The sequence below is a fragment of the Perca flavescens genome, chromosome 10, assembly GCF_004354835.1.
Source record: "Perca flavescens isolate YP-PL-M2 chromosome 10, PFLA_1.0, whole genome shotgun sequence".
Classification (NCBI taxonomy): domain Eukaryota; kingdom Metazoa; phylum Chordata; class Actinopteri; order Perciformes; family Percidae; genus Perca; species Perca flavescens.
This window is the reverse complement of record NC_041340.1, coordinates 19,591,408-19,617,248: the sequence shown is the minus strand read 5'-3', so window position 1 is coordinate 19,617,248 and position 25,841 is coordinate 19,591,408. Positions and strand designations below refer to the sequence as shown.

The window sequence follows — 25,841 nt, the reverse complement described above, 5'->3', positions numbered from 1 at the left end:
ATGGAAGGCTGGGTCTGTTCTCAATATTGGAAAAGGTATGTGTCGACAATTCTTCTTTTTGTTGCCACCTTAAATTCCACGTCGGCTGTATCACACTATTCTGTTCCCGAAGAACTCGAAGAAGACTCTGTCGTCGCAAATCTAGCTGGGGATTTGGGACTAGATGTGAAGACATTAGTCGAACGGAAAATGCGCATAGAGATTATTGCCAATCGGAAATATCTGGACGTGAACAAAGAAACAGGGGAGCTTTACATTGTTGAAAGAATTGACAGAGAGTCCCTATGTCCCGCCAAGACATCCTGTTATCTGAAAATGGAAGCAATAATTGAAAACCCAAAACGAATATTTTATATTGAATTAGAGATAATGGACATAAATGACAACGCACCTCATTTTCGAAGAGACACGATAGATTTAGACATTTCAGAGGCTACGCAGGCTGGTGAGCGCTTTTCTGTGAGTAATGCAGTTGACCCAGACGTTGGTTCAAACTCTGTGAAAACATACCATTTGAGCGAAAGTGATTATTTCACAATAGAAATTCAGACTGGAAGAGATGGATCCAAATTTGCTGATTTAATCCTGAAACAGACATTGGACCGAGAGCAGCAGGCTGTTCATAATTTAATACTTACAGCTGTAGATGGCGGTATGCCATCTCGTTCTGGTACTGCCAGCATTATTGTTCATGTTTTAGACACAAATGACAACGCCCCTACATTTGAAGAAGAGAGCTACCAAATCAGTGTAATGGAAAATTCTCCGATCGGAAGTCTTGTTATTCATCTCAATGCGACGGACTTAGATAAAGGGACAAATTCTGATTTGATATACTCATACAGTTTATATACATCGGAGAAAACGCAAGAAACGTTTAATTTAAATCCCAACACGGGTGAGATTACTGTAAAAGGAGTGTTAAATTATGAAGATTTTAAGATTTATGATATGGAAGTTATAGCTACTGATAAAGGAGCCAACACTTTATCAGGACAATGTAAACTCAAAATTATCGTCGAGGACATGAATGACAACCATCCAGAATTATCTATTAAATCATTTCAGAGTCCAGTCAATGAAAACATAGAGTTACACACAGTGATAGCAGTAGTTAGTGTCAGTGATAAAGACTCAGGTGACAATGGAGTGGTTGATCTTCATATTCCAGATAATATGCCTTTCAAACTGAGGGAGTCCTCTGATAACTATTATGAATTAGTAGTGTCAGAGCCATTAGATCGTGAGAAGGTTCCAGAATATGACATCACGTTCACTGTGACAGACAGAGGTTCTCCTCCTTTATCTGACAATGAAACTATGACGTTAGAGCTGCTGGATGTTAATGACAATGTCCCACAGTTCCCTCAGTCATTTTATACCATACGCGTAATGGAGAATAACGCACCTGGGGCCTTGCTCAGTTCCCTCACTGCGTTTGACCCTGACCTCCATGAAAACCAGTACCTAGTTTACTTCATCCTAGAGAAGGAGATAGCCAACACCTCCATGTCCATGCTGTTCTCCATCAATCCAGAGAACGGTAATCTTTACGCACTAAAAACTTTTGACTATGAGATCGAGAAGGAGTTTCTTTTCCACATCGAGGCCAGAGACTCTGGCTCTCCTCCACTCAGCAGTAACGTGACGGTCCACATCATCATTGTGGACCAGAACGACAACGCTCCGGTTATTGTCTCTCCGTGGCGCGCGCACGGCTCGGTGGTGGAGGAAAAGATCCCCAGATCCACCGATAAAGGCTCTCTGGTTGCCAAGGTGATAGCCTTAGACACCGACTCGGTGCACAACTCTCGGATTACCTACCAGTTTCTCCAGGTGACTGACGCCACCTTGTTCAGTCTGGACCAGTACAACGGAGAGATCCGGACTATGAGGATGTTCAGTTACAGAGACCCGCGCCACCAGCGACTGGTTGTTGTTGCCAAGGACAACGGGGAGCCTGCTCTCTCTGCTACAGTCACCATCAAGCTGTCCACAGTGGAGACTGTCGTTAAGGCCTACTCTGACATGACGGAGGTGCCTCTGGAATATGACATCTTTTCGGACCTAAACCTGTATTTGGTCATCGGTCTGGGCTCGGTGTCGTTTCTCCTGCTGATCACCATATTGGTCACCATCGTGCTCAAGTGTCAGAAACCCAAGCCCAGCAAAGCGGCTCCTCCCTGCAGGAACAGTGTGATCAGTGAGAGGAACTCCACCATCGCAGATTCCACTCTGGTCTCCAACGATGCCTACTGGTACAGTCTGTTTCTAGCAGAGACCAGGAAAGGAAAGCTGGTGGTTAGACAGCCTGTGCCAAAGGGCTCCAGATACATCGTGTCCAGTTTACCAAGAGGCACAGGACTGACAGACACTAGTGACTCAGCAGCTTCCACTCTGCAGGTATGACCAAAGTTAAACATTTCTCCTCTACATTCTAGTGTTATTTATCTTGTAACTTGCCATTTAACATAGTATGAGTATTTCAGACTATAACGTCACTAAAAATGTTGAGAAAGAAATAACCAACATAATTCCTTTCAACAAAAGGTGCAGCAGTCACTCGTCTTGAGGTCACCTTTAAAATTTAAAACGTGTTTTTTTAAGATACCTCATTTCAAATAAACCATCCCGCAATTTGCAAAGTGTGGCGCTGTTCACTCGATAAAACAGTAACCAATGGTCGCCATGACAGAGAATCACTGTAAAAATATCAGAGCTTCAAACCGCCGGACAGCTCCGTGGTGCTGAATCTTACATTAAAAACGAAAAAGGCCGACTTCGCAGTTCTACACTTTAAAACACTGTCGGAGTTACACATTTTCATTAATCGGGTTGGATGGAGAATTTAATGGCAACGTTGTAAATCTGTGGATATATGCTTTGTAACGACTGGCGTGCTATACGTGCGGTGAACAGAATAACAATGATGCGGCCTGATGTAACAATGCAGGCACGGAGAAGGTACGTGGTGCTTGCGATTTTCTTTTCTTTCGTAAATCATGTTACGGCCTCAGTCACTCATTATTCCATACCAGAGGAGATGAAAGAAGGATCAGTCGTCGCTAACCTTGCTACCGATCTCAGCCTGGATGTTAAAACACTGAATCAGAGGAAGATGCGTCTTGACCTCATCGCCAATAAGAAATATCTGGATGTGAACAAAGAGACTGGTGAACTTTATGTTGTTGAGAAAATTGACAGGGAATATCTTTGTACCAAAACGCTGACATTGTGCTACTTGAAAATGGAAGTAATACTTGAAAATCCCTTACGAATATTTAATATAGAACTAGAAATTCTAGATATGAACGACAACGCCCCACAGTTTCGAAGAGACGCCATACATTTAGATATATCTGAAGCAACGCCAAAAGGGGAGAGATTTTCATTGAGCAACGCTGTTGACCCTGATGTTGGAAGCAATTCAGTAAAAACGTACCACCTAACTGAAAGTGAACATTTTACTATTGAAGTTCAGACTGGAAGAGATGGTTCAAAATTTGCCGATTTGATCTTAAAAAAGACTTTAGATCGGGAGCAGCAGGCTGTTCATAATTTAATACTCACAGCTGTAGATGGAGGCACACCTGCTCGTTCTGGCACTGCAAGTGTAATTGTGCATGTTTCCGACACAAATGACAACGCTCCTACTTTTGAAAAATTAAATTACAGTGTAGAAATAATGGAAAATTCTCCCATTGGAAGCCTTGTTGTTCATCTCAATGCAACAGACTTAGATGAGGGGTCAAATTCTGATGTAACGTACTCATATAGTCTATATACGTCAGAGAAAACGCAAGAAACATTTAATTTGAATCCTTCCACTGGTGAAATTACTGTTAAAGGAATGTTAAATTATGAGGATTTCAGGATTTATGATATGGAAGTTATAGCTACTGATAAAGGAGCAAATAGTTTATCAGGACAATGTACTATGAAGATTATGGTTGAAGACATGAACGACAACCATCCAGAATTATCTATTAAATCATTTCAGAGTCCAGTCAATGAAAACATAGAGTTAGACACAGTGATAGCAGTAGTTAGTGTCAGTGATAAAGACTCAGGTGACAATGGAGTGGTTGATCTTCATATTCCAGATAATATGCCTTTCAAACTGAGGGAGTCCTCTGATAACTATTATGAATTAGTAGTGTCAGAGCCATTAGACCGTGAGAAGGTTCCAGAATATGACATCACGTTCACTGTGACAGACAGAGGTTCTCCTCCTTTATCTGACAATGAAACTATGACGTTAGAGCTGCTGGATGTTAATGACAATGTCCCACAGTTCCCTCAGTCATTTTATACCATACGCGTAATGGAGAATAACGCACCTGGGGCCTTGCTCAGTTCCCTCACTGCGTTTGACCCTGACCTCCATGAAAACCAGTACCTAGTTTACTTCATCCTAGAGAAGGAGATATCCAACACCTCCATGTCCATGCTGTTCTCCATCAATCCAGAGAACGGTAATCTTTACGCACTAAAAACGTTTGACTATGAGATCGAGAAAGAGTTTCTTTTCCACATCGAGGCCAGAGACTCTGGCTCTCCTCCACTCAGCAGTAACGTGACGGTCCACATCATCATTGTGGACCAGAACGACAACGCTCCGGTTATTGTCTCTCCGTGGCGCGCGCACGGCTCGGTGGTGGAGGAAAAGATCCCCAGATCCACCGATAAAGGCTCTCTGGTTGCCAAGGTGATTGCCTTAGACACCGACTCGGTGCACAACTCTCGGATTACCTACCAGTTTCTCCAGGTGACTGACGCCACCTTGTTCAGTCTGGACCAGTACAACGGAGAGATCCGGACTATGAGGATGTTCAGTTACAGAGACCCGCGCCACCAGCGACTGGTTGTTGTTGCCAAGGACAACGGGGAGCCTGCTCTCTCTGCTACAGTCACCATCAAGCTGTCCACAGTGGAGACTGTCGTTAAGGCCTACTCTGACATGACGGAGGTGCCTCTGGAATATGACATCTTTTCAGACCTAAACCTGTATTTGGTCATCGGTCTGGGCTCGGTGTCGTTTCTCCTGCTGATCACCATATTGGTCACCATCGTGCTCAAGTGTCAGAAACCCAAGCCCAGCAAAGCGGCTCCTCCCTGCAGGAACAGTGTGATCAGTGAGAGGAACTCCACCATCGCAGATTCCACTCTGGTCTCCAACGATGCCTACTGGTACAGTCTGTTTCTAGCAGAGACCAGGAAAGGAAAGCTGGTGGTTAGACAGCCTGTGCCAAAGGGCTCCAGATACATCGTGTCCAGTTTACCAAGAGGCACAGGACTGACAGACACTAGTGACTCAGCAGCTTCCACTCTGCAGGTATTGGAAAAATATCTATTTGACACGTGTTACACACAGATGCACTTCGTGAATGTCTATTAAGTCCACTCAAAAGTGACCATTGCAGCCACTTGTCATATCAGCGCTTGATCATTTTACTTTCCTCTTCCCTTATTTTTACGATATTACGCCTAAAATGAACCACGTATCAAAAGTAAAAATGTAATATTGCACATTGGTCTTCAGACACTTGCTGGAAGCTGGCTTCCACAAGAAATCTCTATAACATTTTATCAAATGTAACAAGTAAATCTATACTCTCTTTATTGACAGATGTGTCTTGCTATTTCAGCTTAGATATTTCTGCATACATTCTGGGAGGATAATTGAGGCTAGATGTGGGGCAAACGGATACTATATTCAATAAAAGTAACTGTCAGCAGAAATTATTGATGATACACCAGGTTGCATTGCAACACGGTCTCACGGCAGTTCGTGAAATGGTCAAGTTATTTATGTTTGGCGTTGTTTTTACGCAGAGATACCCGTGCGTAAAACTCGCAAAACACGAAGGAAAGATGATACTCTGATACATACTCTATGCCTTTACAATCACTTAAAAACAAGACGTGAAACAAAACAAAAACAAACAAAACGTCTAAAAAGTTTTCCAAATTTATAATGAACGGAAACTAAATAATACTTGACAGGTTTTAAGAATTTCACCTCCCATCCATGAAATAAAAGTTTAGAAATCAGAAATACAAACCTTTACCAATATTTCCAGTTCGTTAAACTGTCATAAAAATCCACTCACACTTTTCATTAATTCAAAATAAGATTATTTGTTTTAAAAAGTTGCAAAGGCTCACACAAGACTAATTTCGTCGCTGCTCTCCACGAAAACACACTCACTGATGATGTCATCGTTCTCACGATAGTTTATTGGATGAGAGACAGTCAGACATTGCATTACACGGAAGCCACTCTCGGTCTCAGCGTAAAGAAGCGTTTCATTTTTTGAGATCCTCGTCTCGTTTGCTCTTTCAACGAGAGAACGGTGTATCCACATTTCAGGTCATAATAAGACTATAACGACATCTGCACGATGGCGCATCAGATCCAACTGTTGTTCGGGAGAGGGTACGTTTTCGTATTTCTCTTTCTTTCTGCCATCATGAACACGGTATCTACCGTCACCCATTATTCTGTTCCCGAAGAAATGGAGGAAGGTTCTGTCGTTGCTAATTTAGCAACTGATTTGGGATTAGACGTGAAGACGCTAAAGGGAAGGAAAATGCGCGTAGACGTTGTAGGCAATAAGAAATATATCGATATCAACAAAGACACAGGAGAGCTCTTTATCTTTGAAAGGATAGACAGAGAGTTGTTATGCCCCTTGAAGACAACTACATCGTGCTTTCTAAGATTAGACGCTACAATTGAAAATCCAATACGAATGTTTAATATCGAGGTGGAAATCACGGATATTAACGACAACGCTCCTCATTTTCGACGGGGGACGATGCACCTGGATATCTCTGAATCAAGCCCAGTTGGAGAAAGATTCTCATTGAACAATGCTGCAGATCCAGATGTTGGAACGAATTCTGTGAAAAATTACCATCTGAGCTCAAGTGAACATTTCTCCATTGAAATTCAGACAGGGCGAGATGGGACAAAGTTTGCTGACTTGATTCTGAAAAAAGCTTTAGATAGAGAGCAGCAGGCTGTTCATAATCTAATACTCACTGCTGTGGACGGTGGAGTTCCCACGCGCTCAGGTACAGCCAGCATCATTGTTCGCGTGCTTGATGTGAACGACAACGCCCCTTCATTTGACAAAGACATATATATCGTAGATGTAATGGAGAACTCCCCGATTGGCAGTCTAGTAGTAAAACTAAACGCCACTGATTTAGATGAAGGCTCAAATTCCGACATTGCTTATTCATATAGTTTGTATACATCAGAGAGAACACAACAGATGTTTAACTTGAATCCAGAAAATGGCGAAATCAGAGTGAAAGAGATGATAAATTATGAAGATTTAAAGCTTTATGAAATGGAGGTGATTGCCAGTGATAAGGGGCCTAACTCCTTATCTGGACAGTGTAAACTGACAATACAGGTGACAGATATGAATGACAACCACCCAGAAATATCTATCAAATCATTTCAAAGTCCAATAAAAGAAAATGAACCAATAGACACAGTGATAGCAGTAGTTAGTGTCAGTGATAAAGACTCCGGTGACAATGGAGTGGTTGATCTTCATATTCCAGATAATATGCCTTTCAAACTGAGAGAGTCCTCTGATAACTATTATGAATTAGTAGTGTCAGAGCCATTAGATCGTGAGAAGGTTCCAGAATATGACATCACGTTCACTGTGACAGACCGAGGTTCTCCTCCTTTATCTGACAATGAAACTATGACGTTAGAGCTGCTGGATGTTAATGACAATGTCCCACAGTTCCCTCAGTCATTTTATACCATACGCGTAATGGAGAATAACGCACCTGGGGCCTTGCTCAGTTCCCTCACTGCGTTTGACCCTGACCTCCATGAAAACCAGTACCTAGTTTACTTCATCCTAGAGAAGGAGATAGCCAACACCTCCATGTCCATGCTGTTCTCCATCAATCCAGAGAACGGTAATCTTTACGCACTAAAAACGTTTGACTATGAGATCGAGAAGGAGTTTCTTTTCCACATCGAGGCCAGAGACTCTGGCTCTCCTCCACTCAGCAGTAACGTGACGGTCCACATCATCATTGTGGACCAGAACGACAACGCCCGGTTATTGTCTCTCCGTGGCGCGCGCGGCTCGGGTGGTGGAGGAAAAGATCCCCAGATCCACCGATAAAGGCTCTCTGGTTGCCAAGGTGATCGCCTTAGACACCGACTCGGTGCACAACTCTCGGATTACCTACCAGTTTCTCCAGGTGACTGACGCCAACTTGTTCAGTCTGGACCAGTACAACGGAGAGATCCGGACTATGAGGATGTTCAGTTACAGAGACCCGCGCCACCAGCGACTGGTTGTTGTTGCCAAGGACAACGGGGAGCCTGCTCTCTCTGCTACAGTCACCATCAAGCTGTCCACAGTGGAGACTGTCGTTAAGGCCTACTCTGACATGACTGAGGTGCCTCTGGAATATGACATCTTTTCAGACCTAAACCTGTATTTGGTCATCGGTCTGGGCTCGGTGTCGTTTCTCCTGCTGATCACCATATTGGTCACCATCGTGCTCAAGTGTCAGAAACCCAAGCCCAGCAAAGCGGCTCCTCCCTGCAGGAACAGTGTGATCAGTGAGAGGAACTCCACCATCGCAGATTCCACTCTGGTCTCCAACGATGCCTACTGGTACAGTCTGTTTCTAGCAGAGACCAGGAAAGGAAAGCTGGTGGTTAGACAGCCTGTGCCAAAGGGCTCCAGATACATCGTGTCCAGTTTACCAAGAGGCACAGGACTGACAGACACTAGTGACTCAGCAGCTTCCACTCTGCAGGTATGGGACAAATATCTATTTGACACGTGTTACACACAGATGTACTTCGTAAATGTCCACCAAGTCCACTGAAAAGTGACCATTGCAGCCACTTGTCATATTAGCGCTTGATAATTTGACTATATTCATTTATTGTAAGTTATACGCGGAAAATGAACCATGCATTACATGTAAAAATGTAATTGTGCACATTGAAAACGTGTTAGATAAGTCTTCATACACTTGCTGGAATCTGGCTTCTAGAAAAATCTATACTAAAATAATAAGCTATACTTTTTCTTAATCTTTAGATTTTTATCTCTGCCTGAATCTTTTTGCATAACCCCCTGGGAGGAGAAACTTTCTAGATGTGGGACACCCGGATACTATATTAAATAAAAAGTAACTGTCAGTATCAAATACACACACGGTCACTTTGGATTCATTATGTTTGGCATTGTTTTTACGCACAGACACCCGTGCGTAAAACTTGCAGAACATGAAGCAACAGATGATACTCTGATACATACTCTATACTTTTAGAAACACTGTGAACACATTTAACAAATAAAAAACAAAACGTGTATTAAGTTATGCAAATAAAGAGCGGAAACTGAAAACTACTTAACAGCTTTTTAGAATTTCACCTCCCATCCAGGGAATACCAAAATAGAAATCAGAAATGAAAACTTTATCAAAAGACTTATTTCCAGTTTGTTAAACTGTGATAAAAACCTACTCACACGCTGCTTTAGTTCAAAACAAGATTACATATTTGTTTTAAAAAGTTGCAAAGGCTCACACAACACTAATTTCGTCGCTGCTCTCCACGAAAACACACTCACTGATGATGTCATCGTTCTCACGATAGTTTATTGGAGGACAGACAGTCAGACATTGCATTACACGGAAGCCACTCTCGGTCTCAGCGTAAAGAAGCGTTTCATTTTTTGAGATCCTCGTCTCGTTTGCTCTTTCAACGAGAGAACGGTGTATCCACATTTCAGTACATAATAAGGCTATAACGACATCTGCACGATGGCGCATCAGATTCGACTGTTGTTCGGGAGAGGGTACGTTTCCGTATTTCTCTTTCTTTCTACCATTATGAACACGGTATCTACCGTCACCCATTATTCTGTTCCCGAAGAAATGGAGGAAGGTTCTGTCGTTGCTAATTTAGCAACTGATTTGGGATTAGACGTGAAGACGCTAAAGGGAAGGAAAATGCGCGTAGACGTTGTAGGCAATAAGAAATATATCGATATCAACAAAGACACAGGAGAGCTCTTTATCTTTGAAAGGATAGACAGAGAGTTGTTATGCCCCTTGAAGACGTGCTTTCTGAAATTAGACGCTACAATTGAAAATCCAATACGAATGTTTAATATCGAGGTGGAAATCACGGATATTAACGACAACGCTCCTCATTTTCGACGGGGGACGATGCACCTGGATATCTCTGAATCAAGCCCCGTTGGAGAGAGATTCTCATTGAACAATGCTGCAGATCCAGATGTTGGAACAAATTCTGTGAAAAATTACCATCTGAGCTCAAGTGAACATTTCTCCATTGAAATTCAGACAGGGCGAGATGGGACAAAGTTTGCTGACTTGATTCTGAAAAAAGCTTTAGATAGAGAGCAGCAGGCTGTTCATAATCTAATACTCACTGCTGTGGACGGTGGAGTTCCCACGCGCTCAGGTACAGCCAGCATCATTGTTCGCGTGCTTGATGTGAACGACAACGCCCCTTCATTTGACAAAGACATATATATCGTAGATGTAATGGAGAACTCCCCGATTGGCAGTCTAGTAGTAAAACTAAACGCCACTGATTTAGATGAAGGCTCAAATTCCGACATTGCTTATTCATATAGTTTGTATACATCAGAGAGAACACAACAGATGTTTAACTTGAATCCAGAAAATGGCGAAATCAGAGTGAAAGAGATGATAAATTATGAAGATTTAAAGCTTTATGAAATGGAGGTGATTGCCAGTGATAAGGGGCCTAACTCCTTATCTGGACAGTGTAAACTGACAATACAGGTGACAGATATGAATGACAACCACCCAGAAATATCTATCAAATCATTTCAAAGTCCAATAAAAGAAAATGAACCAATAGACACAGTGATAGCAGTAGTTAGTGTCAGTGATAAAGACTCCGGTGACAATGGAGTGGTTGATCTTCATATTCCAGATAATATGCCTTTCAAACTGAGAGAGTCCTCTGATAACTATTATGAATTAGTAGTGTCAGAGCCATTAGATCGTGAGAAGGTTCCAGAATATGACATCACGTTCACTGTGACAGACAGAGGTTCTCCTCCTTTATCTGACAATGAAACTATGACGTTAGAGCTTCTGGATGTTAATGACAATGTCCCACAGTTCCCTCAGTCATTTTATACCATACGCGTAATGGAGAATAACGCACCTGGGGCCTTGCTCAGTTCCCTCACTGCATTTGACCCTGACCTCCATGAAAACCAGTACCTAGTTTACTTCATCCTAGAGAAGGAGATAGCCAACACCTCCATGTCCATGCTGTTCTCCATCAATCCAGAGAACGGTAATCTTTACGCACTAAAAAACGTTTGACTATGAGATCGAGAAGGAGTTTCTTTTCCACATCGAGGCCAGAGACTCTGGCTCTCCTCCACTCAGCAGTAACGTGACGGTCCACATCATCATTGTGGACCAGAACGACAACGCCCGGTTATTGTCTCTCCGTGGCGACGCGGGCTCGGTGGTGGAGGAAAAGATCCCCAGATCCACCGATAAAGGCTCTCTGGTTGCCAAGGTGATCGCCTTAGACACCGACTCGGTGCACAACTCTCGGATTACCTACCAGTTTCTCCAGGTGACTGACGCCACCTTGTTCAGTCTGGACCAGTACAACGGAGAGATCCGGACTATGAGGATGTTCAGTTACAGAGACCCGCGCCACCAGCGACTGGTTGTTGTTGCCAAGGACAACGGGAGCCTGCGCTCTCTGCTACAGTCACCATCAAGCTGTCCACAGTGGAGACTGTCGTTAAGGCCTACTCTGACATGACGGAGGTGCCTCTGGAATATGACATCTTTTCAGACCTAAACCTGTATTTGGTCATCGGTCTGGGCTCGGTGTCGTTTCTCCTGCTGATCACCATATTGGTCACCATCGTGCTCAAGTGTCAGAAACCCAAGCCCAGCAAAGCGGCTCCTCCCTGCAGGAACAGTGTGATCAGTGAGAGGAACTCCACCATCGCAGATTCCACTCTGGTCTCCAACGATGCCTACTGGTACAGTCTGTTTCTAGCAGAGACCAGGAAAGGAAAGCTGGTGGTTAGGCAGCCTGTGCCAAAGGGTTCCAGATACATCGTGTCCAGTTTACCAAGAGGCACAGGACTGACAGACACTAGTGACTCAGCAGCTTCTACTCTGCAGGTACAGATGACCTTTAAATAAACCCTTATTCCTAACTTTACTTTTGTGAAGAAAAATATCTGGCCTCCATGAGGATCTTAATTCTAAATACAACAATTAATTAATGTATTTAATGTATGAGGCCACATACATTAAGCAAAACAACAATAAAATAACTAAATCAGTATAAAAGCTGGGCATCGATGCACAGTATAAGCATGTGTAATGTATTGTTTTATCCCTGTTATCTGTTTAAGGATACTCTGTGGCTTCAATTTTCGTATGTGTGTGTGACTTGTTTACACATTGGTTTGCGGTTAAATACCGTTTCGCTCAATCTCTCTATATGATACTATAAAAATTCAGTGTAAAACATATAAATTATTCAACAGGTACTTACTAATAATGAACATAAAAGACTCCCAATAAAACCTTTTACATTAAACCAAGGGAGAAGCCAAACCTTTGTTAAAGATGTTAAAACATCCATTAGAAAATGGAAGTAGAACTAATATACTACATTTTTCATTTAAATAGATAGCAAAAAAAATGGTTACATGAGGTCACACCTCTGCTTCATAAAATATCCTGCAGCTGTTTAAAGTTTTGCTGTCATTTTACAGCGCGGCATTTGCTCAAAAAGGCTTTTCATCTGAAACTGCTTCAGAGTAATTTCTGTGTGACTTCGGTTTGTGACGTATGTATCAGTGAAATGTATTCACTGCAAATAAAAACACAATCAAGTCTAAAGAAAGACATAAATGTTATATCCCGAGCTAGCTTAACACTATTTTTCAAACCGTGAAAGTCTGTGAGTAAGGATTCTTTGAACTAATAATCTGGTCACTGTCATGCATGGCCCTCTATTTGTCTTCAAATATCTGAAATGAAAGTGCTGATTGCTATGTAATAATGTTTAAAGTGCCTTTTTTCCAGTGTCAGCGTCATTTGATTATTCTTTTTTTTTAAATAATTATTTGTATTATTTCCATCAAGAAGTAATACATATACCAGCATATTGTGTAATTTCATACTTCAATCAGAATACAACTCCTACTAGTAACAGTATTCCTCTACTCCACATTTTTGACGCACAAACCCAAACACGCACCCACCCACACATACACACTTGGTTTCCAGCTCTCAATCACCATACCTACAGTGGGGGAAATAAGTATTTGACCCCTTGCTGATTTTGCAGGTTTGCCCACTTACAAAGAATGCAAAAATCTACAATTTTAATCATATGTACATTCTAACAGTGAAAGACAGAATCCCAAAGAAAATTCCAGAAAATCACATCATATGAATTTATTAAAATTGATAACCATCTGATGAGGAAAAACAAGTATTTGACCCCCTGGACAAACACCATGATAATATTTTGTAGAAAAGCCATTATTGGCCAGCACAGATGTCAAACGGTTTTTATAGTTGGTGACAAGGTTTGTGCACATTTCGGCAGGGATGTTGGCCCACTCCTCCCTGCAGACAGCCTCCAAATCATTCAGGTTCCGAGGTTGTCGCCTGGCAACTCAATTTTAAGCTCCCTCCAAAGATTTTCAATCGGATTCAGGTCTGGAGACTGGCTAGGCCACTCCAGAACCTTGATGTGCTTCTTCTTCAGCCACTCTTTTGTTGCTTTGGCGGTGTGCTTAGGGTCGTTGTCGTGCTGAAACACCCATCCTCGACCCATCTTCAGCTCTCTCACTGAGGGAAGGAGATGTCGGTCCAGAATTCCACGATACATGGCCCCGTCCATCCTCCCCTCAATACGATGGAGTTGTCCCGTCCCCTTGGCTGAAAAGCACCCCCAAAGCATGATGTTGCCACCCCCATGCTTGACGGTGGGGATGGTGTTCTTTGGGTTGTACTCGGTGTTCTTTGCCCTCCAAACACGACGAGTTGAGTTGAGGCCAAAAAGTTCTATTTTGGTCTCATCTGACCACATCACCTTCTTCCAGGCCTCTTCTGAGTCGTCCAGGTGGTGAATGGCGAACTTCATGCGGGCCTGTACATGTTTCTTCTTGAGCAGGGGGACCTTGCGTGCGCTGCAGGATTTCAATCCATGACGGCGTAGTGTGTTACCAACCGTTTCTTTTGTAACTGTGGTCCCAGCTGCCTTCAGTTGATTCATCAGTTCCCCCCTTGTGGTTTTGGGATGATTCCTCACCGTTCGTATGATCAGGGACACCCCACGAGGCAAGATCTTGTGTGGAGGCCCAGACCGAGGAGGTTGGCGGTGGTGTGGTGCTTCTTCCATTTCCTGATAACTGCACCGACAGTTGATCTTTTCTCTCAAGTTGCTTTCTGATTCTCTTGTAGCCCATCCCAGCCTTGTGCAGATCAACAATCTTGTCCCTGATGTCCGTAGAAAGCTCTTTGGTCTTGCCCATGGTAGTGATGTTGGATGCTGGTTGTTTGGGTGTTCACAGGTGTCTTTTATACAGGTAACGAGGTGAGGCAGGTATATTTGATGTAGATAATTGGTTCGGATTGGGGCTGTGTCTTAAAGAAAGACTAACTGGCTTGTAGGAGCCAGAATACTTGCTGTTTGTCCAGGGGGTCAAATACTTGTTTTTCCTCATCAGATGGTTATCAATTTTAATAAATTCATATGATGTGATTTTCTGGAATTTTCTTTGGGATTCTGTCTTTCACTGTTAGAATGTACATATGATTAAAATTGTAGATTTTTGCATTCTTTGTAAGTGGGCAAACCTGCAAAATCAGCAAGGGGTCAAATACTTATTTCCCCCACTGTAGTTCTTATTTCTTAGCCATTACATTTACAACGCTTCATATATGTCCTGCCACACCTTCTTGAATTGTTGCCTTTTGTTCCGGTCTTCAAACATAGATTTTTCTATAGTTAAATAATATTTCATTAGTCCCTTCCATTGCTGTAGCGACGGGGGCCTCTGTATCCTTCCAATATTGTAAAATTATTTTTTTATATACCAAAGAGGAGAAAAGGACCATCCATCCAATGGGGTATTTTAGCTTGTCTGTATTTTGGAAGATACTGCTCAAGACTGTGAATTCAATTTAGATTTTACAAGTGTTGGTCATCCATTTTTGGATCTCTAACCAACCTTTACAAACCTTCTCACATTCCCAGAAAGCATGTATTATTGTCTACTTGTGTATACCACATTTTACACAAACGGGGGAGAAAGAGGCATCAAATTTATTTATTTTTGATTTAGTGTAGTCATGAGCTTGTATTTTATGAGATGCAGATTATCATTGGTGGTAATGGTGTTGGTTATATTTAGGCAATCTTTCCAGGTTATATCAGAGTTATTTATTTTAAGATCTTTGTTCCAACCCTCATATTTTTGGAGAGAATAATTATATGCCTGTGCTTCTAAAAAGTGTTTGTACACTTTCCCTATTCATTTCTTGTTTTCTCCCAAGTTTAGGAATAGCCTCTGAGTAGCTGAGGGTTCTGTAGACCTATTATAGTTCAAGTCAAAGTTATCTGTTATCCAGCTATTTAATTGAAGATATCTAAAAAGTTCCTTATTAATTAAATTTAATTATATTACCAATTGTTCAAATGGCTTTATACTGATATGAGAAGTAATATCTCCAGTAGTTGTTATTCCTTTGTCACTCCATGATCTCCACTTCAGCTACTCCTTCTGTATGGTGATGGAGATGGATCATTTGATTATTCAATGCTGTCTATCTATCTATCTATCTATCTATCTATCTATCTATCTGATGGTAAGTATTCTGCTATAAAAATGAACAATAAAGCTAAATGTAAAACTGCCCACTTTAATAGAACAGAATGTAACAAGCAGCAGTATCTGTTATAAAGGGTCACAAACCATGCTTAGTCGGTGGTATTTTTTAAAGATAACATGTCATTCATTGTGCGTCAACGCCAACTCTGTGATCACTGGATACATACACAAATAATTATTTTTTTGTGCTTGCAATGGCCTGACCATTAAATTGCTTGTTTTGTTTTTCTCCCCACTCTAAAGTACCCTAAATGAGGAAAGTCCACTCTGCAGCTGGAGGTATGCAGGAGTCTCACACCAGATGCCCTTTTATGAATGATGTTACAGAACTTAGTGTTTGAATGGCTTTTTTGTGTTTGTTTTGTTTTCAGTGGATGTTTTTAAAATTATTTTGTCCTTTTTAGTTTATCTTGGAGAAGGAGATTTTTTAATTGCAAAGGGTCACTCAGTTGGCATCAAATGCAGCTGGTCAAATCTCCTGTGTTAACCTCTTCATGCCTACATTTTGGTATCCGTTACTCATTTTACAGCCTCATCACTAAATCCCACTAAAATGTGTCTATGCAATCTAACTACCAAAGTAATTAACACTACTTCTGTCAGTACTTCAGAATCATGTCCCCTCTCAAAGTTTTTTAAACAATTTGACAGAGCCTAAAAATATGGCTTGGATGATCAGGATTGACCTCAGGGGACAAAGACAAAGTAATCATAATACTGTATACTGAGTCTGACACTCACTGTGGTCAGTTTTGCAGACAAAGGCAAACATTTTGGTCCAAATGACGTAGTATTGAAACATTATTCCTGTCCTAGTCATCAATTTTGGTAAAACAAAGTGAGAGTCAAGTATAGCCACTCCCTGCACACACCTGTATCCTAGGCTCATAGAGCATTACTCTTTAAACACAAAATGATAACATCAACATGCTGCTCTGCCTAAAGGTAATTGATCACAGTTCTAAAAACTTTTTTACTTCAACTAACAAATGTTGCCATTTGCTGGCTTTGCTTTTTTTTCACAATCTGGCTTTTGCTGTTTCTATACATGACAAGAAAAACTGTCTTTAATTGAATCACTGTGTTCTCAAAAGGATCCTGTGCATGTGTAGATTAATTTGTGTTCATCCCCTACTGACCCACCCCTAATAGATTATAAGTATATCCTAATTTTGAATGTTTATTGGAATTGGACAGTGCTATTGTATGATTGGGTAGTTATACTGTAAGTGTTACTGAATGACACGTTGAATTTCTGCTGTCTGCTGTAGTGTGAATTGTGACCTAATTCTTTGTGCAGGAGAGGCGCAAAGTGAAACCAGTCAGCCAGTTGCCTAGCAACCACTCTCCTTCACATAATTTTGGAGCATGGTATTCATTGATAGACCCGCCACCTCACCACTACATGTTCAAGGATCTGCCCAACCCCTCCACCCACTCTATCTTCTGCCTGAAGCCCCTGTCTGAATGACAGACATCGACTGCATGAGATATGTCAGTTTGGCCAGTCACAAGGCTGTCCGTACTGTGGTTCATTTCTAGATGTATAATTGTCTTTTCTCATTGGCAGGGTTCCACCAGCAGCAGCAGCGGTTCGACATAACACCCCTCCAGCTGCGTACTGGATTGACCCTGACAGGAGCGCTTCACAGAGGAAAGGAAAAAACTCTACCCATAACATAACCCCACATCCATCCTGCTCAGTCTGATCTGTGTTTCCTCACAATCTGTAGTTGTCATGCTATAACACCGAATGGACTATGGTGGCTAATTATGGACACAACCCTCCTCCTTTCTTTCTTTAAGCACATGAAAAGCCAATCAACAATGCCTCTATGTCCATTCAATATGCATGGCTTCAACCACACTACAAGACTTTCATACAAAAAAATTCAAGAGGAGATACTTGCAAAGAAGAAGACTGAGAAGAAGAAAAATTGCACCTGTGGATTTTTAAAGAAGCCTCAACAAGGACTATTAAGAGTGGACATGGAAATGTTGAAATGCCTTTAAGAGACAGTTTTCTCTCTCTAAAAATGAAACACATGTTGGATATTACATTTGTAACCTCTGTGTTTGTCTTGCTCCATAACAGCATTGATGTATAACAATAACTTAACTGAGAAGTAACACAGCACAATTAACTAAATGTCAGAAAAGCAACAACGTAGAATTTTAAAGTATGTAAACAAAAGGGAATCAGTATTTTATAAGTGTGGTAGCTTTTAGTCATTTTAAGTTTTGTACTTGACTTTGTGCTTTATATGTGAGCTAGGCCTAAATATATGAATGAGAGTGCTGAGAGATTAAGTTAAGGAAACCAGTACATTAAACAGATACAATTGAGGCCTTCAGCCATTATGTATCTGCCTTTCAGTTGTTTCTGCATGAGATAATCAAAGTACTTGAATAGCTTTAGATATTTTATAATATTGCAAAATCCATTTTCTGTAGTTAGGCCTTACTGTTTTATTTTTAAAAACCATATGTAAGATTCAATTTCAATGACCACAATGAAGAAGTACAACAGCATAATTTGTTTGTCCCAGTGGACAAAGAAATTATGCTGTTGTACTTCTTCATTCCAGTTTCCATCTATGGATTCAGAAAGTTAAGTGTACTCTCAGCTTAAATGTAAGTTAACAGTGTGCTTCAATATTATGCTCACATGGACATTTCTGGATAATAAGAGTCTATGGGATTAAACTGAACACAGTGAGTTCTTGAGAATGGTTGGATTACTCTGTCCTTATGACTACTGTATATACATCACATGTACTTTCACTTTTTTTATAGCCAAACTCTGGATGTTACTTAATTCCAATGTCTTCTGAGATTGTGTAACAAGTTGAAAATTCACGTCATGACTTAATGTTTACTTTACAATAGTGAAATCCTGAATACTGCTCGTGTGTTACTGACTACTGTATGTATCTGCATATGCAACACACAAATAGTGATATAGATATGACTGACATCTATACATCTGAATCTATAAATATGCTTTTCTTTTTCAATACCAATGCTAACATTTTTAAGGTGAACAAAAACAGTGGAACTCCTGTGCCATCAGATTTATGGGCCAACTAGTATGTGCAACACTAAAATACATTGTGTTGTCACATAACTCTTTAGCACAGTTCACATCGCATTACTTGTATAAAGTTGTAATGTTTTACAGGCAAACATATACAATAAGTGCTTTTTGTGGTACAGTGGTACCTTTATGGTGCAGTATGTAGTAACTTGTGTAATGTGAGCTTATTGTATGCTATGGTTTGGTATGTATGATCTATTAAATACAACAACAAACTAAATGGTGAACTTCTAAATCTCGTGAGTTTTGCATCAAAAGGCATAACACTCCTTTGGGGCTGCTCCATTATTGTAAAAGGAAGTTTAGTTTTAGTTTATAAAGCAGGTCCACCTTTAGTGAATCTACACTTAAAGAACATTTGTATTGACACCCTGATGTATATTATCAAGGATCACTGTTACTAAGTTAAAGGCTTACTTTACTTAATCATAATGCCTCTCCGACCCTTGTCAGCTAGTTAACCAACTTGCTTAAGTTTTACATCACTTGATATATCAGTTAATCAAAAAAACATTTAGCTAATTTCTAAAACAATTCACAGGCACTACGACAGTACCACTCCGTATGATTTTCCTGCCTGAGTCACTTTATGGAACAGTAATTTGCTTGAATGCACATTGCAGAACAGTTTATGGAAATGGTAATGATGGAAATGTGTTGATTTTGCTGATTCAGAGGGCTCACATAGTGATTCGATTAAGGGACAGCTGTACTGCAAGCTTGCGTTATCAACTCTTAAGACTTACTGTACCTGTGGCACATTACACACAAAAACCTTTCTGATAAGTATAACTAAGGGTTCCTACCAGATTTAAATGAACCTTTTAGTGTTTCATATTTAGGTTCTGTGAGACATAAATAATAAACACAAACAGGAAACTATGAAAAATAGTGTATTGATGATGCAGAATTGTACCAATAGTACATGAATTACTGGTCTATGCCATCTCATTACTTAACTGTTGCATCCTACAAAGTTGGATTCAAAGTGCAGTATGATAATGACAAAACATCTGCAAGGCAACTTCAATAATATCAAATTCGGCATAATTAGACTGTTATTATCTTCACCTTCTATAACTATTTTAGTAAAATAATCAATTGGCTTTAGTTAAAAAGGTCTCTTTTTATCTGAAAAAAATAAAGAGTAACAATCCACACAGGCTGAAAATTCTGTTTGTGCTTCGGTTGAAGTAGAACACTCTCCCCCAAAAAATAAATGACCACTAAATCACATAAATATCATGCTTTGTATGCATGTTGTTTAACATCAAACAAACCCTTGCACTTTTCTAAGAACAAGTTACCTGATACACGATAATATTTTACAAATTCTAACATATTTTCATTTCTCTAATTCACTTGCAGGCATGTAAGGCAGTGTTGATTAGAAGACTGTTTCCTCAAAAGCTTTAAACTATTAAAAAGAGATCATGTCACTGTCTTCAGCAAAACATGTTTTGTCTGTGTGTCCTTGTTTATGTGCAGAAAGAACACATTTGAACATTTTAAGGACTGTTTTTCAGTAATACTAATCCAGGAGGCAATACTCTCTACTCTCTCTACTCTACTTTCGGTAAAAGGCATTTGAGTCATTATGTATTCTTATTTTATATCTATCTATATCCATTTCTCAACCGATTGAGGATCACTAAGGCTTGCAGATCACTACATAAAGGTCAAGGGTTCTAGTCCAGGCTTTTTTTTCTAATACAAGCATAATTTTTTATTTTTATTTTAAGATTATTTTTAGGCATTTATTATATAGGACAGCTGAAGATGTGAAAGGGGAGAGAGAGGGGGAATGACCTGCAGCAAAGGGCCACAGGTCAGAGTTGAACCTGCGGCTGCTGTGACAAGGACTGAGCCTTTGTACATGGGGCGCACGCTCTACCAGGTGAGCTATCCAGGCACCCTGCAAGCATCATTTTTTAATTGAGTGAATGATTTTCTAAAACATTTCAAGTAATTCAAGTGCACAATATGTGTGGGTCAAAACATGAGGGGCCAGGCAATTGAGGACGCCCATGACAATACCTCTCGAATGTACTATGGCAGACAATGTATGTTAGCAGGATTTTTTTTATGAGGGTGGAATGAGAGTGTCTGTCTCTGTGTCTGACCTCATCTCCCCAGAGAGATGATATCATGTGTGAGCAGGAGAGCTTGAAATTCAGGCCCACACATGATGAGCTATTTTGATTTAATATCCCTCACCCTAACATTTCAGTAGCACATTTTAGCATTTCAGATGTGTGTGTGTGTGTGTGTGTGTGTGTGTGTGTGTGTGTGTGTGTGTGTGTGTCTTTGTAAAAACAAAAATAAAGGTTTTATTTGGGATTGTTGTGATACAATTGTGTTTGTTTGGAGCAAAGTGAAATGAAAAAAAGCTTGAGATCAGAGACATTTTTCAGTTTCACCACTTGACACTGAGAGGAGACTGTCACACTGTCTGTTGTCTGCTGCCTGGTCCACTGGCAGACTAGCACACTGATACACAACAACGCACCAATGCGGAACAAAACACTAGAACAACCACCAGCTGGCACTAGGAGGCTATCAAATGTGCATCATACATCATACCACATGTATTTTTATCTGGGGTCTCATTTGCTATGCATAATTTTAGTTATACTGAAGGGGACAATGGGATTTTAAGAGTGATATATTATGTGTTTTTCCACTGATACTGATAAGGTATTAATGGATACAGCTCACTTTCTTTGTCTGCAGCATTCACAGCTCCTGCATCCCTCCCCCTCTGCTTCCTTCCTTCCTGCGCACTGCTTGCTTTCAGCACCATGGACAGTGGAGCTGCGTTGCCATGGTAACGTGCTGTCTGTTCGCTGGAGGTCGCGGCGAGCTCTGAAGCTGCGTGCAATTTAATATTCTGACATGCCCCCCCCTCCACTTCATCCGCAGCATGCAGACATTATCTGAGCATCCTCTGTCAAATATTATCGCTACCTCTGCCTACCAAGGGCTGATAATAATAGGAAATGAGATGCTCTGGAACAGTCTGGTAGCATTGATGCAGCATGAGGGGAAACGATGGAGGCAGAAATGGGAGTAGGTGTTGCACAATGCGGCAGCGCTCGTGCACGCGCACGTATACGTTTGGCCTAATTCCAGAAGCAATACGTAGCGTTAGTATGTGGGAGGGGTGCGGAGATTCGGATTTTACTGTGTAGGTCACTTTGTTTCCTAGCTGCTGGTAGTGTGATTGTTATTTCATATTATGATTTATTCTGGATATTACCCTGCACTGCAGCAGCATGGAGCACACGGTACAATTGCATATGAACCACAATGTACAGCAGACATACAAATGGGTTCATCATAGCTGCATTTGCAGGTTTAATCCATGAGATGTCACTGCTCACCTCTTCAACAGGAGAAAGATTGTGGGAGTGTGCTGAGTAGACCACACAGAGGAGAATGTGACAGCTTCCTAAATTAGAACCCACACGATAGAGAATTAAATAACGTTCTATTTTACACATTTTAGTAATACCTTTTTAAGAAGAAAAAAATATCTAAACAATAAAATTGCTGCCGTGCATTCATTTTCTAATTGTTCACGTTCATTTCGACACAATTAGTTGCCAATAGTTATTCTCTGAAATATGTGTAGAAAAATTAAAATTAGTATTTACTTTCTTAAAAAATAATGGGAGGTCGTGTATCTACTGTGGCAACATTACATATTGGCTGGCTAATTGTGGGAAACGGACATTGCACTATAACAGGTAACGAAAATAAAACAATAAATTAACATCTTGAAATATGATATTTGAGACATTTCGGAACCAAGGCAGCCTTTAACACAGTTTTTTTTTAAATGACCTTTTTTCACAACTTCAACTCCCTACTTGTGTAAATGCAGATGTGGGGAAGAAATTCAGCAAAGCCACACACGCACTGTAGCCTAAACTGGAAGAAACCTTATCGTCACCGCACCAGAGTGAAAGTGACAATGGGTGGTGCTGTTACACTATATATCACCACAGTGTCTGTGTGTGAGGGGGGATCTTTTTTACATGTGCATTCAGTAACGACTCAAAGAGACGGGTTGAAAGACCGGACTAAACAGCCTTCATTCAGAATGGTGGTTCCCGCAGACCATTATTGTTTATTATCCGTGAGAGAATACTAAAAAATCCATAACAATTTTGTTGACAGATTTAAGACTATTTTTTTCTCCAGAAATGGCGATAACGGACATCAAAGGACAATGGCTGGATGTGTGGATTTATTTTTGTCTGGCCCTGCTGATTGTCACTAATTTGAAAGGAATCTCTGCTCAGATACGATATTCAATTCAAGAAGAAGTCAAATTAGGCACGGCAGTTGGAAATGTGGCCAAAGACCTTGGATTAGATGTGGGACGATTGACGGATAGGAATCTTCGTGTCATTTCAGGAACAAAGCAGGATTTGTTTAAGGTAAATCCGAGAGATGGAGTTTTGTTAGTCAACGAGAGAATAGACAGGGAGGAGCTGTGTGTAAAAACGGCTCCATGCATCACAAATCTGAAAGCAGTTGTAGAAAATCCTCTCGAGATGCACCAAATAATAGTTGAAATACTCGATGTAAACGACAATTCTCCGAGATTTCCAGAAGAAAACTACACATTAGAGGTGCTAGAGTCCGCCATAGTTGGTTCTCGATTTCAAATGGAAGGAGCACACGACTTGGATGCTGGTTTGAATTCCTTACAATCATATAAGCTCAACCATAACCAGTATTTTCGCCTGGAAACCGACGAATTTGGGGAGGATGGAAAGGTTCCATTTCTCATCTTACAGCGACCTTTGGATAGAGAACACCTCGCTCAACACTGGTTACTCTTAACAGCTAATGATGGAGGTAAACCTTCAAAATCGGGTACTATTAATATCACTGTCATTGTGTCTGATGTAAATGACAACTCACCCAAGTGTGATAAACAGAAATACACCATAACAATAAAGGAAAACGCACCTGCAGGGACATTTCTGCTGACAGTAAATGCATCAGACTCAGATGAGGGGATGAACAGTTTGATTGAATATTCTTTACGGAGTAAACTTAGAAAACTCTCATCTGAACCGTTTGATTTAAATAGGAGCACTGGTACACTTACATTGAAAGAAGGCCTTGATTACGAGGAAAAGCAAGTCTATGAAATCAAGGTACTGGCTGCGGACAAAGGTGCTGTGTCTCTCTCCACACACTGCAACGTTGTTGTTAGAGTGGAAGACGTGAACGATAATAAACCCGAAATAGACATCACATCCCTTTCAAGTCGCATTTCAGAGGATGCACCTCCTGGCACGGTGGTGGCGTTGATGGATGTGACGGACCTTGACTCAGGTGTGAACGGACAGGTGGTCTGCAGTGTGCCCGGCCATTTACCTTTTGACTTAAATCCATCCCCGGACGGACAATCATACTCTTTGGTCACAAAGGACTACCTAGATAAGGAAACCATGCATATATATAATATTACAATATTGGCTAAGGATTTAGGGAGCCCCGCCCTGTCATCTACGAAGGTAGTACAGGTAGATGTGCTAGATGTTAATGACAATAGTCCTTTGTTCACTGAAAGCCCATATACTTTTTATGTGCCTGAAAACAACAAAGCTGGAATTTCAATTTTTTCAGTGAGCGCGGGAGATGCTGATGAAGGCGAAAATGCGGCAGTCACATATTCACTCGACCGGAAGATTCCAGGGCCCACTGCAACTTCTTTTTTGAATATAAATGAAGCCGATGGCACCATTTCCGCACTAAAAAGTTTTGACTTTGAAACACTGAAAACATTCCAGTTCCAAGTTGTTGCCACAGATTCTGGAACTCCGTCACTAAGCAGCAACGTCACAGTGAACGTGTTCATTCTGGATCAGAACGACAACGCTCCAGTCATCCTGTATCCAGTCAGCTCTAACGGTTCTGCTGAAGGTGTGGAGGAGATTCCCCGCAATGTGAACGCAGGACACTTGGTGACTAAAGTCAGAGCCTATGACGCTGATATAGGATATAACGGCTGGTTACTGTTTTCACTGCAGGACGTTACTGACCACAGTCTCTTTGGTTTGGACCGCTATACAGGACAGATCAGAACACTTCGCTCATTCACAGAGACAGACGAGGCTGAGCATAAACTGGTCATACTGGTGAAAGACAATGGGAACGTTTCACTCTCAGCAACAGCTACTGTGCTTGTCAAAGTTGTGGAGCCCAAAGAGGCTTTTGCTGCTTCTGATGTTAAAAGTGCAACAAACGATGAGGAGGAGAATAATGTGACTTTTTACCTGATGATAACTTTGGGCTCAGTTTCAACACTTTTTCTCATCAGTATCATCGGGCTGATTGCAATGCAGTGCTCCAAAACCACAGACTATACTTCTAAATATCTACAAGAGACTAATTATGATGGGACACTGTGTCACAGCATCCAGTACAGATCTGGAGACAAACGGTACATGCTAGTAGGACCCAGAATGAGTATAGGATCTACTATAGTTCCGGGCAGCCATGCGAATACTCTAGTGCTCCCTGACAGGAGAGGGACATCTGGAGAGGTAAGACTTTAAAAACGTGTAATACAATATGTTTACAAGCATACAATTCTGTGTTTTTGCTTTGCTTAAAGTTTGCTTCTCGTTGTGTCTTAAAAACATTTTGCACAGAGAAAAGTACAAAATATAAGTTGCAATACACTCAAATATTTCTTGCACGAGTTTGTTTGACATTCTATTGTATTTTTGTCTCTTTAATCATAGGAAGTGTTCCTTTAC

General features: G+C 41.0%; 2 protein-coding genes and 2 pseudogenes across 2 annotated transcripts; all 4 read left to right on the top strand.

Moving 5' to 3' along the window:
- Positions 1 to 2,572, top strand: LOC114562411 (protocadherin alpha-C2-like; annotated as a pseudogene).
- Positions 2,573 to 2,947: 375 nt separating this feature from the next.
- LOC114562410 (protocadherin alpha-C2-like) lies at positions 2,948 to 5,398 on the top strand. The gene has a single exon (XM_028588789.1). It carries the CDS (start codon positions 2,948 to 2,950, stop codon positions 5,396 to 5,398), a length of 2,451 nt encoding a protein of 816 aa, XP_028444590.1.
- Positions 5,399 to 9,659: 4,261 nt separating this feature from the next.
- Positions 9,660 to 18,679, top strand: LOC114562657 (protocadherin alpha-C2-like; annotated as a pseudogene).
- A 4,585-nt stretch (positions 18,680 to 23,264) lies between these two features.
- On the top strand, positions 23,265 to 25,637 carry LOC114563171 (protocadherin alpha-8-like). Its single transcript, XM_028589994.1, has one exon. It carries the CDS (start codon positions 23,265 to 23,267, stop codon positions 25,635 to 25,637), a length of 2,373 nt encoding a protein of 790 aa, XP_028445795.1.
- The last annotated feature ends 204 nt before the right edge of the window (positions 25,638 to 25,841 follow it).

What these genes read in the sequence shown, in the direction of transcription:
- LOC114563171 (XM_028589994.1), top strand. Translation starts at nt 23,265, where the DNA reads ATGGCGATAACGGACATCAAAGGACAATGGCTGGATGTGTGGATTTAT.
- LOC114562410 (XM_028588789.1), top strand. Translation starts at nt 2,948, where the DNA reads ATGCAGGCACGGAGAAGGTACGTGGTGCTTGCGATTTTCTTTTCTTTC.